General features: G+C 44.3%; 1 protein-coding gene across 1 annotated transcript in view; it reads right to left on the reverse strand.

The window, feature by feature from the left end:
* Window positions 1–16685, reverse strand: part of NELL1 (neural EGFL like 1) — a 295005-nt gene extending 278320 nt beyond the window's left edge. The window contains exons 1-2 of the mRNA XM_050711117.1: window positions 16637–16685; window positions 12399–12527 (exon numbers count right to left, since the gene is read on the reverse strand). Coding sequence (XP_050567074.1) covers window positions 12399–12527; window positions 16637–16685 — 178 coding nt within the window. The remainder of the gene's footprint in view (window positions 1–12398; window positions 12528–16636) is intronic.
* Between the last annotated feature and the right edge of the window lie 2828 nt (window positions 16686–19513).

Raw genomic sequence — 19513 nt, forward strand, 5'->3', positions numbered from 1 at the left:
AGAACGATCTATTTGTATTTTTAAGCTATATGTAATAATTCTGGTTTCTCATTTAGTACTCTTCTTTCTTTGAGGTGATAATTAACGCTGCTCATACTTTGTGACAAGGTGTTAAAAATAAATAGTATCAAGTACACCTGCTTTAAGTTTCCAAAGTTTAACAGGAATGTGACAGATAGTCACAGGGGTAACCCAGAACCTAGATGTTCAAAGGAATTTTAAGTACCAGATCCCAGAGAAGCAGAAGAGGCCAAAATGCCTAAATTATTTTGGCTGTGCTGAGAATCCCAGTCTAGCTCAGCAGGGCCACAAAGAAAGCATAATTTGCCTCCCTGCTGAAGACTGGTGTTCTCAAAGACGCTTCAAAACACCAGAATTCAGTAGTTCGTCAACAGGGAAGTTTCAGCAACCTCTGACTCAGTTTCTTCATGTGCAGAGAGAGATTACAATGCCTAATGCTGCTTATGGCAGCTAACAGACCTGCCTACGCCTACCCAGAGCTCCCAATTTCCAGTCCATATCACAAGAATAACCCAACTCGAGGCAATGACATTATCTGTAAAGTTCAAAGTAAGCATATGCTGATGTGCGCTCATGGTTCAAAAATTCCAGTGATGTGACACTCTAAACAGTTGTTTAATTACTTTTAAAACATTTAGCTCATTTATTACTCAAATCTTATGTTTTTTTTTCCCTATTCTCTTTCTGCAATTTGTACAAACACTAACCAAATGTGTTTCATGAATTAATTTTCCCTTCTGTTTTCTTTACCTCAGAAAAATCACTTCCGCGGTATTGCTAAAGAAAATTAAATCCTGGGTGTCTGCTTTATTTATTAACTGCATGATAACAACATGGGGCATAATACATTTGTCAAAGCCCCTCTCTACTGAAGTATAATTTCAGCTGTCAGCCTCTTTACAATTATGTTTATATTCAACACTCTAGCTGTCTTTGTTTCTTGGAACACATATAAGCACACATTTATATTTTCTCCCCAAATCTGTATAAATTCCACCTCTGTGAAGTGTTCCACACAACCCCCCAACAAAGAATCGTAGCCACAGCTAACATACTTAGTCATTCTCCACAAGTTTTATATGAATTATTTGAGAGATTTAAGAATTTTCAAAAATGTCACAATAGTAACTGTTTTATCTTTTTACACCATAATTATGATTTGGAGCATTGCTTTTCTTATTTCATCCAAGCATACCACAACTCATGAATAAAATATGACAACTTTGATAGCATCCATCGCTGTGGGTTCATCCGTAACAGCAAACGTGCTTGGGGTACTAACAGCTCCCTTTTGCTCCATAAGCCTTTGTTTCTGAAAATAAGCTTTTATTTAAATAGAACCACCACGTGTCCCCCTTTTTTGCATTTCTTGCCATTAGCAATAACACCAGCAATAATGTTTACTTTTCTTTTAATGACTACATTTTGAAACAATTAGGATGGCATAAAGCTAGAAAAGCAGAATATCCCATCTGAAAGCTGGTACTCACAAGACATCAAAAAGCATTAAAAGCACTACCGGCATCAGAGAACAAAAGGCTAACACAGAGGACCGTGACTTTTAAATGTGTGGGCAATGCTATTATAAAAAAAGGAACATTTTTTCCTGGCTTCATAATTAATTACAGTGAAGTAAACCTAAATAATTTCCCCTATTTTCATAAGAAGATGACTGTAACCAATACTGCACAGAGTCCTGCTCCCTCAACTTGTCAGCAGATTGCCTTAAGAGAAAGACTCGAGATAAAGTGTAGTACGTGAGGTTTCCAAATCATCAGCATTTACTAAATTATTCTCTAGATGCCACATTTTAAGGCTGTGCCACTTCATTTTCTAAACAGCATGATGAATATCTGTGGAGACCTCCACAGACCAAGAAAAACCATGACACACAAGCATAAAGCCCACTCTCCTCCCACACATCTTGGCTTGGTTATTTTCCCTACTCCCAAGAACAGGCTCTAAAATTTCAATATCATTATGCACAATGAGCCAAAGTGGGGAGACAGAAGCAGAGGCAGGTCTGTATGCCATCTATAGATGGTCTTTTGTCGTAGAAACAATGAGCATTTAACCTCTGAGATTCGGTTTTATGCTTGTTGCACTCTTGAGAGTCTTTGCTGCCTTATGGGTTACAAAATACAAAAAGAAAAAGAAAAGGGGGGGGGGGGTGATGGGGAGCAAGAAACACAACAAAGCTTTACAACAGAAGCTTGTACACTGCAGGAGGTGCCTGTTCCCACTGATGCCAAGTGGAAAACTCCCAGCTTCAAAGGGAGGAGTCACCCGGATGCTCAGGGGGCGCTTGGGCTCAGTAAAGTAATCCTATACTATTTTTTCCTATTTATAGCATGGTGGATCAATGGGAGACACAGCTGTAACTGTACAAGAAACACTATCAAGCTGGGTGGGAGGATGGGGGACAAGAAGACTGCCATGTGAGATTTTGGGGAAGCGAGAACACCAGTGCTCAGCCACAGGGTTTATTGGGTTTATTGTCAAGTACCGCAGTCACATCAATGATCACAGATCCCTCTGTTGTCAGAACCACAGAATCAGCTCTCTCATTTTAGCAGGTACACAGCCTACATAACTACTGATTTAGATTAATGTTTTAGTGGACACCAGGTGCCAAAAGCACTTTTTGTCCGTTTATTAAAAAAATTCTAATGTTCCGCATTTTATATCATTGAATAGGCTACAAAATGCAAGGCGATCACATGATATAATGCCACAAACCAGCACAGTATGATATGATTACTGCACACCATTTATGTGGCAAAAATGAAAAATAAGAGAAAAAACGTCCCCCTCGTGTCATTTATACACCCACACTGCAGGTGGCAAGATTAATCTAAAATTTGGCATAGAAGGAGTAGGTTGAGGCCTCAAGTAGCATCTAATTTTTATTCTTGATAGTTAGTTGAAAGCAGCAGGGTTTTTCACCATGGGAAGTGGTCCATGCCTGGCTCTTGCATTTAGTCTGATTGTATCTGCCTTTGTGTACCTTTTTAAGGCACAAAATCTTAAAAAACAATCATCATCATCATCACATTCATCTGACAGTAATTTTAAATAGCATCACGTCTTTCCAGGCAAAAGATGTAGCTCTCTTTAGAACTAATTTAATCAAGCAGAACAAACGTAAATACTCCTCTCAAATAGATATTAATAAATTTCCGTTCAAATTGTTTTGAAAATTAGAAGTCCCCTCCTGGGGACAAAAGCACCCATAAAGGGCCACTTGCCTTCATGGCCTGCAGCGAGAACCCAATTCTTCAGCGCTGCTTTTCCCTCCCTCTGCATTTTGAGAAGTGTTCATTCCACAGAGCCAAGCACCGCTCCATTTCCTCTCCTTTACCCCAGCGCCCGTCCAGCAGCCCAGACCCGCAGCGTCAGGCCGTGGCACGGGCTTGCCCTGAGCTCAGGCAGGATTCCCCCCAAGAGATACTCGGCACTGTGCAGTACTCGCTCCAAGGAGCAGGCTCAGCTCTGGCGCCATAGCTCCCCAGGGCTGTGGCTGGCACTCAAGCCTGCACTGTACGATATTTCAGAATGACATCCTTCCTCTGGTTTAAACCTCCCTTTCTAAACAAGTACTTAATAAAACCTGATTGCAGGCAGAATGATAAGACTTAAGAGCATCAGCTCACCAAAATCCTTTGAAGAAAAGAGGCAATTTTTGTTGTGTTTCCATTCTGACAAAGATAGAAGAAACTCAGACTGTTATTCTTTCTTTTATCTAAATTGATTTACTTCCATTTTAGGGACCTAGATGGTAATGCCGTGGGGAAGCATGCGACACTCACTGGTAAAGTCAGGAACTAATTTCTCTAGCCCCCTCTCTGCCCACCGAAGAGTCGAGATCTTTTGTTTTCTTTCTGCTTATCTTCATTGCAGGACTTTGTCAACAGGTTGCCAGAAGCATTTGAGGCTTTTAGCATATTACAGAAATACTGAAGTGCTTCTCCCACATCCCCCTTTGTACTTACCACAGTGGCAATGAAGATAGACAAGCAGCACAATTATTGTCTCCCAGGAAAGCAAAAATAACTGCCAAGGACAGAGTCAACGTGTGCTCAGAATTCTTTCCTAATCATTACAGACATGATGGGAAAACCAAAAAACGTCAAGTAACAGAAGGCAGCATGACAACATTCAGGATGGGGAAAAAAATTGGAAATTGGTCACTGTAGTTCAGTGCAACTAAGTTTCTGTTTTAGTTTACACTTAGCTTTTTTTTTTTTTGGGGGGGGGGAATAAATTAGGGTATACTGAACAAGAAACTTTGCAAGGATTTATAATTATATCTTCATATCAGTGTGTTGGATACATTTTCCTCCTAGACAAGGCTCTATCATAACTCAAATTTGAACAAGAGTGGAAACAGACAGCACTGGATGGGTATATATGAGTATTCTAAAAACTACTTCTGGGCACTGACAAAGTTAGCAATAGCTTATCTATCTTCAGAGCCCCAGAGCATTGTTTAATAATTATGTCTCAAGTGACCTTTAATTTCTTCCACTGGAGAGATAATTCATTTCACTCATTCCCACCCAGCTCACTTTATTTTGACTCCAGTCATTTCTCTCTGATGAAAAGGGTCAGTTTTACACAAGATAAAAACCCACTTTGACTAATTGCCACATAAAAAAAAATTTACACTGCATATACAAAACACATTAAAAGATTAGCTATGTTAAAAGAACAAATATAAACAAGAAGTTAGATGGATGTCAGCTTTCAAGTCTCAGAGGGACACCTAGCTCAGCCCTCCAGAGGTACGCATTACAGTACCACTTTCAATTGCAGGATCACATGCTGCTTTCCAGAGGGTCCCTGCCTCAGTCAGTGCACAAAGTAAAGAACAAAGAGCAAACAATACCTGTGTGACAAACAAGGATTTGATGTTTTATTTTTACTATTCAAGGCAGACCTTGAACAGTAAATCTACCAAGTTCAAATCCTTCTCTGAAGACAGAACAGACCATTACCAAGTTAATTATTCTAGCGCAGTATCTGAAACTCGGCAATTAATTAATTCTTTTCACACCACTGTTGTTAGAGGAAAGGGTATTAGTACCTCAGCTTTACAGGTGAACAACCCAAGCAGAGCAAAATTAAGGTTCCAAGTCATTAATTAAATACACATTATCCTAGTTTTATCCTCCAAAAACATTTGTTAAAAATTAGCACATCGCAGACACCCTAAAGCACTGCCAAATCTGAGCTTCCAGTGCTTGCTCCCTGTTATGCTGCCCTGACACTGTCTCTGCTGTAAACAAACCTTTACCCAAGTCTCACCCAGCCAGCCTGAGACCTCAGCCCTCAGGTTTCTCATTCGAGCACAAGCCCCTCACCTCTGTCCAAGCTGCTTCTCCCCACCACTGTCCATGGTTCCCTTCACCATGTTCTTCATCCCTGCACCTGACTCCCTTCCCCTCAGCTCAGTGTCCTTGTACTGTCCTTGTCACTGCTCTGCCCGGCCGTCACCAGTTTGCCTCTTGGCCTCATGCTCCTCACTACAGCTGCTTCTCTCCTCTCCCCTCCACCTCCCAGTCTGAGTCCTAGTCTCCCTGCCCTGCCTTTCACAGTTAATCTCATCTGACTGCTGCTCACCACCAACCTCCCAGCACCAGCCTGTGTCCCTCACCAGCTCTCAGAGGAGCCCGTTCACCCCAGCTGCATTTATCGTCTCTTCACACACCCAGTCCTCGCCCCTAAATTCCCAGCTTGATTTCCTCTTCTTTTCAAGCTTTCACAGAGGTCTGGGGAGGAAGGGTGGAAAGCTGCAGAGCAACCACAATCCCCAAAAGAGATCAAGTCCTTGCTCTCTGTCCTGCTGACAGCCACAAGCCACATTTTGCTCCATCACCCTCAGGCACAGCTGGCCCAGCTGCTCCGCAGGAACAGCGGCGTGCAGAGCCACCAAAGAACAACGCACACCCAGCCGCACAAACCGTCCATCTCTTGTATTTAGCCACTAAAACCCTCTGGTATTTATTTCAACTCTTAATTTATCAGTTCTTTACAGCACAGCTTTGACAAAGACCTGAAAGAGGAGGGAACTCTCCAGCAACTCTGAAGGAAACGTTACTGCAGGATCAGGGCAAGAGGCTGGCTTACATACTGTTTTTACATACAAATAGAAAGGATTTTTATTTTTACCATTGCAGACCTTCCCTCCTGAGGTTCCTTTAACTCTAGACTTGGGCATCACAGCAAACATGAGGTAAAATCCAAAATCCATACCACCCCAGTCAAAACTGGCATTGACCGACACAACAGGGCACATAAGAGAGGAAAACACCTCACTGCCCACCTTCAAATAAAAAATAAATAAAGAAATAAATAAAAACTCCACAAGTTTGAGGAGCTTTCAGAGTTTCCATGAAGACATACCTGTACCAGAGGTGAGTGCTGAGGGGCTGGCAGCAGAGGGGCTGCAGGGCCTCTGTGAGGAGACATGGGACTGCCCCTGCTGGACGCAGCTGGTTCCAGAAGGTTCTGGACGTTCCGAGGGCCCCACTCAGCCCCTCTTTCAGGTTGGTGGTGCCCTGGGGAAAGTGTGCTGAAGAAAGGGCAAAAACCCACATGCATGAGGGGTGCCACGAGCAAGTGGCCATACAGGCACTCAGCTATGAGCTGAGGCAAGTGATGGGCTCTACCTGATTAAAAAAAAAAAAGTATAAAAAAAGAAGTTTCTTGCCTTTCCACACATGCAGGAGCACCTGTGTGCTTTGGAGAGCTCTCCCGAGCACAGAAGGGAGGGACACAGCAGGGAGAGGCCTACGGAGGCTCAGCACCGGTGCTGCCCAAAACCTCTGCAGCACCCCAGTGAGGCAGGATGCCTCAGACACCACTGTGCGAGGAAGCAGCGACAGAGCTGCTCTGCCTCACCAGAGCTGAAGGCAGGATCAAGACTGAGCCAGCCATGGTGTGCCTCCCTGCTTCTTCTGAAAGATTCCTGCTTTGTAAAAACAATATTGCTTACACTTCTCATTTGCTATAAACATACCGGAGAGATCACCAAAACCAATGACCCTGGTTGACTGCCTTATGTATGAAGATACAAACACCCTAAACTCTAAAATTAAACTTTACCTCTCCCGCTCAATACAATTCTCTGTGCCGTCCACCCCAGGAAGAGCAATTGCACATTTCCTCCCTGAGCCATTATCTGCTGCCTTTCATGCAGTCCCTGGCTCCTTTCTGAGATCCGCAGCCTACACACCTTGCACATCACACTGGCAACACTGAGCTTCAATGCCTGGTGTGGAACAAAGCCTCAGCTGAAGGGCACAGCCCACAGGCTCAGGTGAGAAGACACACACACTGACGAACCAAGGCAGCAGCCTACTCTCCTGACCCTTGAATGGGGTCTGGAAACACCTCCACTCTCTAAGCATGTCATTAGCAAGTCAAGGAGGAAGCTAACTAAAAATCAGAATCCATAACATCCTGAGAGGAAACACCTACGGAGAGCAATGTACCACATCTGGAAGTGCAAGGGAGACTGCCAGGAGGCACCTCTTACCCCCCAGGGCTGCAGCTTTGCTCTCTCTTTTGGCCTGAAGCAGGACAGCCCTCTCATTTCAGGAACACATCAAGATTCACTGGTTTCTCACAAAAAGATTACCTTTCTCTGTTCTTCAAGATACTTGTTATTCTTTCGCCTTTCCTGTCAGAGCTGTGACTGTACCGAAAAAAACAGCAGTCACCAGTAAAGTGGGAAGAAGGAGCACAACCAAATTCTATGCTGCAGGACCTGCAGGCTGGGTGTTTCCCTTATAAATCCAGCAGTTGTTTAATACAAAAAAAAAATGAAACAGACAAGGGAGAAAGGACTATATATAGGTAGACTTTGGACAATTCTTGGTGGTCTAAGTTGCCAAGTGCTACATATAGTATACATAGTAAAAAGATAGTTCCTAATTTAAAGGCAAAGTTGAAAAATACTGCCAGATTGTGAAGAAGGGGAACAAGAAAACCTTAATAAACTTCTTGTGGGAATTGCTTTATAAGTAAAGGCTTTAAGCCTCTATCAGTTCAAAAGAGATGCTGAGGGAAGAAGAATTAAAAAGAAATGTGCGCAGCTGACAGGTTATAAAAGGAATAAAATTTTACTTCCACAAGAAGAGAGCACTGAACAAAAGTCACTGCTTATGATAATCACATAATGTAACAAGTCTGGGCTCACTGCCTAGGAGCAGGATGACCAGTTCAACACCAACTCCTGCCTGATTTATGACGAAAGCCTTTCTCTGCCACTGAACTCAAGGTTCTGTTGAGGTTTCCACCTACAGGTGCAAAACAAGCCCTACTTCTCTGCTACCTGAAACAGAGCACGGGATTGAGTTCCGCTACGCAGGCCATTGTTCAGCCTGCTTCTTGACATACTAAAATGTACACCGTGGTCCTGTTCGAGGAAATTCAGTATCTTCTTGTGACATTGGAAAGATAGGATTCACAAATGTTTTTATGCAGTGTTTGTAAGACATTGTCTCAATGCTTTATGTGGATGAACAATATTTTCAATATATTTCTTTAAGAAAGATTTCCAGCCCACCCCCATAACTGGTTCCCTGAATTCTTTCGGCTTCTGGCTGGAAGCAAGAAGATGTGAGGTTGGACACCAGGACTGTGGGAGCCCCGTTTCCCAAGAGCACTCTAGTCACAACTCTTCACTCACTCTCCTTTGTCCCTTCCTGCTGGGACAACCAATCTGGACACAAAGATTTTTTCCCCACTCCTTCTGTAAAATTAATGATAAGTAAGACCAGAATTTTAGGGATCTTATGAGTTAGACCATTTTCAGAATTGCAACTGTGAGTTAGATAACCAGATTTCATCTAATTCTCACTGTCAGCACTCAGACGGCTTTGTTTGGCATTTTTTGTGTTTTTTTATTATTATTATTATTCCCTCACCCCCATTTCACAGAGAATGGAACTGAAACACAAATAATTGAACTGATCAATCAAAAATCCAGCTGAAAGACTCTAATAATCGAAGATAAAGCCCAACAGGATCACTCAGATGATTGCACTTAATTACAGGTTTCTATGTTTTTCTGAATTAGGAACAGACTTGCTTGTCCAAAGGCAACCCACAACTCTCAATAGCCACTTCGGTTCTATCTCGCTGTCACACAATTTGCAACGGAGCTGAATTTGATTCTTTGCCTGTAAAACTGTTTTACATGGAAATCTGAGTCTCAGCTCTTACTACCAATGTTATTATCAAATCAGAATACTTCACTGAGGTCACCTTGGACTGAAATTGCCAACCTTCCAGGGAAAAGAGTCCTTCTATATTTTCTCTAGTACCAATCAAATCATGAGGTACTCCCCAGAATCTTTGTAACAAACAAAGCACTTTCCTTAACAGAGCTAACATCACAGATTAAAAAAAAAGGTAGTCTTAATAAAAATTATAGTTTCACTTTCTCCCATGCCTTTCTTTCTTCCCATCATCTTTTTTTCTTTTTTTTTTTTTTTTTTGGGGGGGGGGGGGGGGGGGGGGGGGGGGCCTCTAAACGCAACTCAGAGAGTGCCCAAAACTCATAAAGCTTTCGTTATCAAAAAGCTCAATTCACAGAAAAATAATATTGCCTAGGAAAACAATTCACACTGCCACTACAACAGTATGTAGAACTGTCTGGGTGGGGGTAAAATTACCATTTCTCTCCCTCACAGATATAAACTTCCAGGGATGCACAAAGCAACACACTCAGTTTGAACAGCTCTAGTAAAGTCATTTTAGAAAATACATCTTACAAGACAAAGTGTTCCTTGGGGAGCCTTTGTGTAAGCTCAGAGCCCCATTACATTGCTGGAAGGACATGGTAAAAGAAGGGGGGCAAAACTGCCCCATGAAAGCTGTATGCCAAAGAACACGCTCACAAAATAGTCTTTTCTTTTCCTAAACTAGGAAATCCTGAGTGGTAAAAGCACACAAGTGAAGAGGTCTCCTGCCGCAGCTCCCTGTTCAACAATCAGCCTGCCAGGTGAGGCGAGATCTCCCCTGCCCAGAGCCCCAGAGGTGACGCCAGAGCAGCGAGACACAGTGCTCACCGACTACTGGCATGCGGTGAGAACTGATCAAAGCAAAGCTCTGCTTAAAGGAAGGGCTCCCTCTTTGACACTGGAGCAGCAGGTCCAAGAGGATACAGACGTTTCTGAACGAAGCACTAAGTTCCAGTCTTTCCTCTCCCCGGGACTGTCGCCTTGTCGGGATTTTTGCGAACCTCTACAGGAAAAAGTATGATTCCTTCTACCTGAGACATAGCAGTTGCCCGTACATCCCTTTGGGTTCTGTACTGGTTTTACTGTATGGCAAGATAAGAATCAAAATTAAATATAAGTATCTCCAGGTTCCAGGCAAAGGCCTGGCACGCAGCCTAACTGTAGCTGTAAAGTAAGTCACCTGTTACTAAAAGGGAATTCATACAGCTGCTGACATATGGTGACATTTAACAAATAACAGATATGAACAAGAAGGGAAGCAGCCAACAGGCAGCCTCAGACTTCCATCCTGCCTGACGGCCGTAGCAAAAGATCCCTCACAGACTTCTATCAGGATGGAGTAATATTCCAAAGGTCTCCAGTCGTCTCCTAGCCCAAGGGCTTAAGCGAAGACGGTATCTTTCCCAAATCATCTTCCAAGAAACTGTGTATGGGGGCAATATCCAAGCATACAGCTATTTCTGTGTGCATTTACAAGGAGAATTTCTGTTTGAGGAATTAGAAAACAACTTTATTTACTTAGATATTCTGAATTGTATATTCACTTCATATTGTGAACTTCCGTTTAGTCCTTCTGTGAACATCTATCTTTGTATTTATCTGCTCACGTGAACTTTACATGCTGTATGTTTTTTAAACTGGCCTTTAGGTTTGTAAACTACAGGTGCAGTCTTTCAAGTCAAAAAAAAAAATAAGCATAACATCTTCACCTCTAGCCTTTCAAAACTACTTTCAGTATTGAGGGTTTCAGTCCCCAGAAACACACCTCAGTCCTTCTCTCTGCAGCTCTGAGCACCAATCTATGAAAGCTCACTGTGAGAGTTCATCAGGGCAGTTGTAATTAGCTGCACAGAACAGCAATTGGAAATACTAACATATCTGAAGTCAGTCAGGCCTTTGCAGTCTTTAGAGGAATGACTGTACTTCAATATTGTTCATCCACAACACATAAAGCTGTAGTCAGGGGTATTAGAATCAAAACAATCGGTATCTTTAAATGATTATGATTAACTTTCTATGATTAACTTAATGCCCATCTTCTGGGCATCGATCTGGCAAACAGTGAAAATTCTGCTACTCAGCATAGCACAGATTGGAAATATGACTAACAAGATCTTCAAAGGTCTCCAGAAGCATCTGCTATGGCACCTAAACCGGCTTTGGCCAGGTAAAAGTCAACTAAGACTTTAGACCCACTTCTCTTATTACTTGTAATAAAGGCAGTTGGTATTGCAAATCCAGAAGTAAAACAAAATGAGATCATAATCTTTTGCCTCTAAGAACAGCTACAGAGGAGAGAGATCAAAAATTAAGACACTAACATACCCACCTGAATACATAATAAAAGCACAGTAAAGAAAAAACAAACATAAGAAGTCTCCACAATAATAAGTGCTCCTAACTGTGCTTTAATGTTTCTGTTAATCCCAAGTGATATAAATGTCTCTCTCCCCTAATAAACCCTGTTGTAATAAACCCTAATAAAACCTGTCTACCACTTCGTAGGACTTGGTCTCTTCATCTCGGTCTCACCTAAGACCACCATAAAATATGCCACATTTCACCCACTTAGAGAAGAGGGGGGAAAAAAAAATAAAAAGAAAAAAAAAGAACACCTCACAAGCATTATCTTAGAATATTGAATGAAGAATCATATTACAATTCAAAGTGACTTATTCTGTGCCTGGTACTGATCTCTGACAGTTAAGCATGGTCCAATTTTCTCACTTTAACAGTTCTCACAAAGTTGATGAAAGGTTTGCTACTTGTTACTAACTGGTGTTCAAAACTGCCTTCTCTTACCTACATAGCTTCAGCTCTGTGTGTCTCTTGCATCTGTACAATGACAGAGAGAGAGTGCCAAAGAATACAACAGAGTCCACTCCTTGGAAGCACTTGGACATGCTTACTCTGAAAAAAAGTACTGGAAGTGTTGTAAACCTACTCAAACTACTTCCCCTAGAGACCTCTAATCTCAGTGACCTGACAGCCCACAAAAAAAATGCCACATGCATTTCAGCAAAAGAATGACAGTTAAGACTACCATTACAGGGAATCGGGCACCAAAGCTCTTAGGAGCTCACGAAGGCAGAAATGGGAAAAGAGAACCAAGGACGTGTGTCTTACCTTGAAATAAAAATGCTTTGCTGGCATTGTGTAGTCCTGACACTTGCGTTACCCCAAGGGTTGTATTCACAAGATCCAGTTCTGTGATTATATCAATCTGTAAGTCAGGATCCATTCCAAATCCCACAGCTGTTGGAGGGAGGGAAGAAGAGAGAGAGACTTGAAGTTAGATAAATTTTTATTTCAAATCAGGTAATGAAAAGAAGGGAGAAGTACAGGCGTTTCTAGTATTTTCACACACACACTGTATACAGCAATTGCTTACAAGGCAGTAACTCTGCTGCAGAAAAGAGAGAAGATATTCTTTTCTAATTCTTTCAATTAAACTCTTTTCTTTCCACAGATTTTACTGCACACAAGTTAAAACATTATAAAACTGGTACGTTAATCCAGCATCTTTTTGAGGCTGAAAAGTAATAAATAAATGAAAGCATAAGCACCTATGCAAAAAGATGAAAGAGATTTGCAACACTCATCTATTGGCTACATGATTTCCAGGGAGACATGAGGGCTGAAAATTCCTCTCACATTTCATACCTAGCTGTGACTAACAGAACAGGCCCTACAGCTCGGTATAAACACTATCTATTTTCCCAACTGGACAAAATGACCCTGGAGGAGATATGGTAGCAGGACAAAATATTCCATAATCAAAGAGCCCTGAGTGATTCACAAAATTGTTTGATAACACTTATGAACCGTGTCTTCTGCATTTAAGCACAGCCAGTGCCTGCAGAGCATGTCAAAGCCTACCTACAAATATGGGACATTCATTTACCTAAACCAGCAGTAGCACCTTCTGGTCTGCAGTAGCACGTACTGCAGAAGCACCAGTCTAAGCCCAAGATTTAGGAAGGGCTCATGCCCAGGAAAAGGCTGCTGCTCCTTGAATTGACGGGAGAACTAATAGAATTGACAGAAAAGACACATATTCAAGCAGTTTGAAGCTATTATGTTCAAAAGTTCAGGGCAACGTTATGGCTATGGCACACCGAATTCTTTCAACTTACCTCCTTTTTCAAGGGATGGAAAGAGGCCAGCCTTACCACAGTCCCTCTCAACATAGCAATAAATATCATATGAGACCTGTGCCTGAGACATAGGTCAAAAAATCTCATACAAGATCCAAGTGCTTTCCTAATGATTTATTTTTTTTTTGCTAACATCATTAGTTACAGGATCTGAGAACAAAAGCCTGATACAGCCAAAGTCAATGGTAAAACTCCCACAGACTTCTGAGGAGCAAGGATGTTACCTGCAAAGCACATCCAGATTGATTTCCACTGAGTGGACACCATGTTCAGGTCTAAATTGATTCATTTAGTATTCCAGTACTATGCTTCTGGATCAGTTAAGCTGCAAATACTCTACTTTGATTCTTTGAAAGGCTCTAAGAAATTACTGAGGTGTACAGAATGAACAAGAAGTTACATATTCTACTCATAAATCCACTGTACCACAGTGTTTCTCCTTTCTTTTGCTTGGGTATTAAAACTTGTCAGGATAGCAAGATGTACTAATACAGAGGACACTAGTGCACATCGAGCTGAGTAGCAAAAAACCTTGAAAAGACAGCTTTACAAGGTCTCCATCAACCTTACTCTACAATGAAAATCAACACCTAGAAGCATCTAGCCAAACTGAACCTCCAAGAACACTGACACGTCAAAGTGCAGACATATACAGTGCTTTCATAAGGATGTGGGGATAAGTACCTTTTGTAGAAACTTTAAATTAGAGAATACCCCAGATAGACTTCTTCAAAAGCAAATCTTCCCAGATACCCATCAACGTCATCAGGTTTTACTATCAGATGCTCAAGCAGCAAAAAGCTACCACTGATGCTGTGCACGCTGACGGACCAAGAACACCTTCCCCTTCTGGGAAAAACACAGGCACGGAAAGCACAGCCAGCCAGCTCTTCTGGTCCCAAACCGCCCTCACACAGTCAAAATGCTACTGAAAATACACACACGTCCTGCTGTAGCCAACATTAGCCAGCGACTACTTGCTTTTAGCACACCTGCCTCCAGTCATCGAGAGAACCTACCTACCGCTCAATTCCCAACCCACAGCAACTCTTCTAATGCAAGGGCTGTGACCCCCAGACACAGCTTTGTATATATTGTTAGAGGGAGCAACCTTTCTGGCCAAAATCATAAAAGCAAAGGATGTTTTAGAATAAAAACCTAACAACTTCTTATTTCTACCAAAGGATTTTATTCAGAAGAAAAGCAGCACGCTGTCAATTGTGTGAACTTACTCATCTGAGAGTCTGCTTTCCCTGCTGAGAGCAGACTATGCTGTTCCTTGTTTGAAAGGGGTTAGATCTATCCGGAGCAGCAAGAACCTACTGATACGAAGGCAGACTGAGCAGGGACTAAAACTTGCTCAATGGAGAGGACAAACAACATCCAGCAAGACAAATCTTGACCCCATTAACATCAGTGAAAGCTCCGCCACTGACATCAACAGGATGAGGACAGAAACCGCATCTAGCAAGCATATGCCCTCCTATAAATCACAGTAGCTCCGCTGCTCCATTAAAACTGTTTATTCCAGCCTGAGTACCTGGAGCTCAACAAGTATACATTGACCACTGTGGCTCCACAGACTTCAATTTATGCCAGTGAAGGGTCTTGTGTGACAACTTCAGCATGCCCCCTTCCAGCTTTCGAAATGCTTTCCAAAAAAAAAAAAAAAAAGACTACCTTTAATGTCACAGCAACTATTTAGCAAGAGCCTAGCATTGCTTTAAATACTTAGTCATTTTTAGTCATTTTCCTGTGCTGCCTCTTCAAGCTGCAGCAGGCATTCAAAAGCCTAGTTAATAATTAATAAACAACAAATCAGCAGCTTCAGTGCGATAACTAAATCTCCTTTTCCCCTGTGGTCTCCCACAGTCTATCAGAAAGATACCACAGGCATATCAACGGCACTTACACCTAGTGTTTTATGCTGCCTCCCTTCAGCAAAAGAGGAGACTGGAAATACTCCTCCTTTCTGAACTAAAAATTAACCGTCAACCTGTAAGCTCTTACTGGAGAACCGTGCAAAGCTCGGGCCTGATCCTGACTGATGTTGCTTTCAATTCCTATTTAAAGTAATTGGGCCATTCTCCTTAAACTACGTGCTTACACAAGCAAGACTCCAACTAATTCAGACAGGGGGTGGGTGCAGAAATCATCTCAGGACTTGGCCCAACGTGAACCGAAGGCAGTACAGTAGATTAGAGGATTAAGCTGTATAATTATGAATGATGTCACTAGGAAATCCCTAAACGAAATTAATTCCGCCTTACGGCTCCGACAGCTCGTGTTCTCTGCTCGTGCCTTTATCACCAGAGCCCAAACACTAGCAGTCACACCACGCTCCATCTAGCCAGCGTGCAGCCACGCAACGTATGCAGCACGCTCCTGATTTCTGTGGCACTCTATACAGGAGCTATTTGGGGATGGAGAAACTTTTAGGTCGGCACAGCCGAGTCGTGTCCCCCCCATCCACGTACGGTCATTCAGACGGGAAAGAGCAGGCTCAGCGAGGGGCGTTTTGCTCGTCCCTCTCGCAGCTTCGGCGGCAATTGTTGCACACAAAGAACTTTCCGAGTGGCTTCGCGATGCCGAGCGGAGGACTTTCGGAGCCGCTGACCCTTCCAAACGTCTGTCTGCTCCCTAGCGGTAACGCCACTGAGCAAAGGGTGAGCGCTACCTTCTCCCAACTACTTCTATGCCGTACCTCTCAAGATCGGTGCGTTTTGGCGAGGTAACCCTAAAAACGATTTTAAAGCAGCAATTCCTTAATCGCTTAATCCTTCCCATAATCGCGTAGAGCGATTTCCCCGGGCACAGCCGCGAGCAGCACGGAGGGACGCAGGGCGGCCCCGGGGCAGGGGCGAGAACAAAGCCCCACCGGGAGCAGGGCACGGCGCCCGGCCCCGCAGCGGGAACGGCACCGGCCGGCACCGCGCACCGGCGGCCGCCTCTCGCCCCGCCGCGGCTCCCCGGGACGGTACCGCGGACAGCTCCGGGACCCCAGCCCGGGTCAGTTCGGCCCAGCTCGGCCCCGGGGGGCGCCGCTCCCAGCAAACTTTCCCACGCCCACCGAGCGGCCGCGCCCGGAGCCCCCCGTTGGGACCGCGCCTGGCCAAGGGGGGCCCGACCCGCCGCACCCAGGGAAGTTTCTTCCCGGGGGGGCGGGCGGCAACCCCCGTCCCGTCCCATCCGGTCCCGTCCCCTCACCTGCCCCGGCGGCGGCCGCCCACGCCCAGAGGAGCAGGAGCAGACCCATCGGCGCGGCGCGGCGGCGGCGCCCGCCTCCCTCCGTGCCGGCAAGCTGCTGGGGAGCCGAGCCGAGCCGAGCCGAGCCGAGCGCAGGCTCCCAGGCGCGGAGCGGCTCCGGCTCCGCCCGCTGCCCAGGCGCGGCCCCGACGCCCCCGCGGCTGGGGCTCCCCGCCCGCCCCCCGCCGTGACGCGCGGCCCCCCCGGGCCTCGCCAGCGCCGCCGCCCGGCCGCGACACGGAGCGGGGAGCGCTCCCGGGACCCCCGGCCCCGCTCCGCACCGCCCTGCCGCCGCCGCGGGCACAAGCGGGGAGAAGCGACCCTCTGGAGCTCCCGGCGCTCGGCAGTAACGCGTGCCCGGCCGCAGTAACCAGCGCACGGTGCGGGAGGCGGTGCGGAAATCTGGACCCGAGCTCGGGCTGAGGGAGCGTCCTTGCTCAAGTCAGTTCCCCGCTTTTGCGTTTGTGAAGGGTAAAAGAGGGAAAGGAGTGAAGGATACCTGCGAGTCAGCGCAGAATCTACTCCCGTAGCTGTTCTACACTTAAACACTTCTCCTCTCCAGCCCTGAACTTGGCTCAGTCCTTAGCAAGAAACAACCCCCCCCCCCCCACACACACACACCCATCGATTATATTTAATGACTCTCCACCCTAGAGCACCTGATCTAAATTTGAAGTAGAGATTGTTGGCTCCAGCTGAAGCTCCCATCCCAATGACCAGAATCAGAGAGAGATTCGCACCTGATCCAGTTTTACTGCAGTTCACACCAAACCCTAGCGGCTGTAAAGCCACAGGATCCCCGTCGCTGCTGCCTCCTCTCATCACATTGGGTTCGGTTCTGCATAATGCAAATTTAGGCCCTCTGAAATGAAAAACATTAGCCTGTACATTTCGATAAAGTAAGGATGACACCAAGAAAAGAAAAAAAAAAAAGCCTTTTTTAGGGAGCAGTTGCACTTGTGCACACTTACAATAGCATGATCAGAGTATAGCATGGCTGCCTAATTACTAATTTAGTAAGATCACTGAAAACAGCTGCTCGTGGCTGTAAGCAAGCATGCACTCCAGGAAATCTCTGGGGTGGTCATTCCAAAAGCATCTCCTAATTCATCTCCAGTAGCTTTAGTCCAAATATAACTTGGTATATTCTCACTTTCGTCTAGGGTGTTGTGTTATTAGTACCGCTTTTAGCCGTGAGGCATGGAGACATGCATATACACAGTATACAACTACGTACACATTATGTATCCACAGCACCAAAAACAGGAGGCAACAGCACATCCTCAGGTGAAGGCACAGCCTTCTATCCCATCCCGATAAAATCATTTTTCTGCATAGCTTTACTCTCTGATTTAAGAGGAACTTTCTTTCTGTGAAATGAACTATAGATTTCATTCACGTTAGCTTAGCTATGTTTGTGTTTATCTAATGATAAATCTAGGGTTTATCTACACACAAAATTGAATTAAGTTCAACTAAGTTTCACTGAAGATTCCAGTCTTAAACTGAACTGGTGCAGAGCCTTTAGTGGCTATACAATCTCAGTTGATCAGACATAGAGTCTCAAACAGGTTATTAGCTTAACTTAAATCTGGATTAAATGCTACTTAAAAAATTACAACAGGTACAAGCAAAATTTTGGCTTCAAAGCATAGCTTCAAGCACACCCTGAACTCTGTTATGGACAGGCACTGCTCTCACCATCCCTGTCTTGTTCTTCTGTTAGCCACAAATGTCCCACAGGCACTGCGGCAAGTAACACCCAACTTGGCCAGAAGCGCTCCAAACTGAGCTGGTCCACAAAAGCTGGTCCTCCCATAGACCAGCACTGTGCCCAAACGGTCATGCTCTGGGAGAGCATCAGTTATCTCACAAGCGCTTTCAGCTTGTATCAGAAAAGGGTAGACAGGATGGACAAATAAAAAAAATAATTAAAAAAAATTCTCCCAGCCAACACGCTTCTCACACTTCCTGTAGTGGCAACGCATCATCTTCGTCACCCAAAAAAATCTGATATTCTGATATGATCTTGCTGGAAATAAAAATAGCCAAAAGGCACGACATTTAAATAAGCTGTGTTCCTGAACATTCATAGCAGTTAAAAAAAAAAAAAAAAAAAAAAAAAAGATGGCACTTTTACAAGAGGAAAGCGTTGTTCCTGGCAAGCTAGATGGATTTCAGCTCAAATAATATTCCTGTGAAAGATAGCTCTTGCACTCCCAGTTGGACATTGGATGCTTCTTGATTGTGACCTAAATTTTTGTGATGTTGCTAACTGTGGTGTTAAGCTGCTATTCCTTTCAGCCAAAAAGCTTGTGGCACTTCATAGCTTGATGAAGTATTTTTGACTAGGCCCGATATCTCTCATCGCAGTTGCAATGCTGTTTGCATCCCTTGGACAAAAGTAAATTACAAGTGCTATGTGTTACTTTAAGCGCAGCCGAACAGGGGGGCTCACCCACCAGCAGAAATGCACACACTAGAGAGCTGACTGTGCTCACACCTGAAAAAACACCTCGTACGTCATGGAATAGCAGATCTTTGCTTTTCATAACTAATAAGGCTCGTCCTCGAAAGCCAATTTCCAAATGGGAACTTGCAGTTCACACGGGCCAAGCATACTTCGCAGCCAGCAGAGGGCAATAATTCGCAATAGCACTTACACCTAAATACTGAGAAGAGGATGTGAGGGGATGGGAGATTCTGTATGAATACTGCCTGCCGTTCTGTCCTACCCACTACCAAACAGTTGTAATGGACTGTATGGTATCAGTCCAGCAGGTTGGCAGTGTCCACGTTAAGCTGTATTACTACGTAAGCAGCCAACAAATCCACCAG

This window comes from Cygnus atratus, chromosome 5 (assembly GCF_013377495.2).
Source record: "Cygnus atratus isolate AKBS03 ecotype Queensland, Australia chromosome 5, CAtr_DNAZoo_HiC_assembly, whole genome shotgun sequence".
Classification (NCBI taxonomy): Eukaryota; Metazoa; Chordata; class Aves; order Anseriformes; family Anatidae; genus Cygnus; species Cygnus atratus.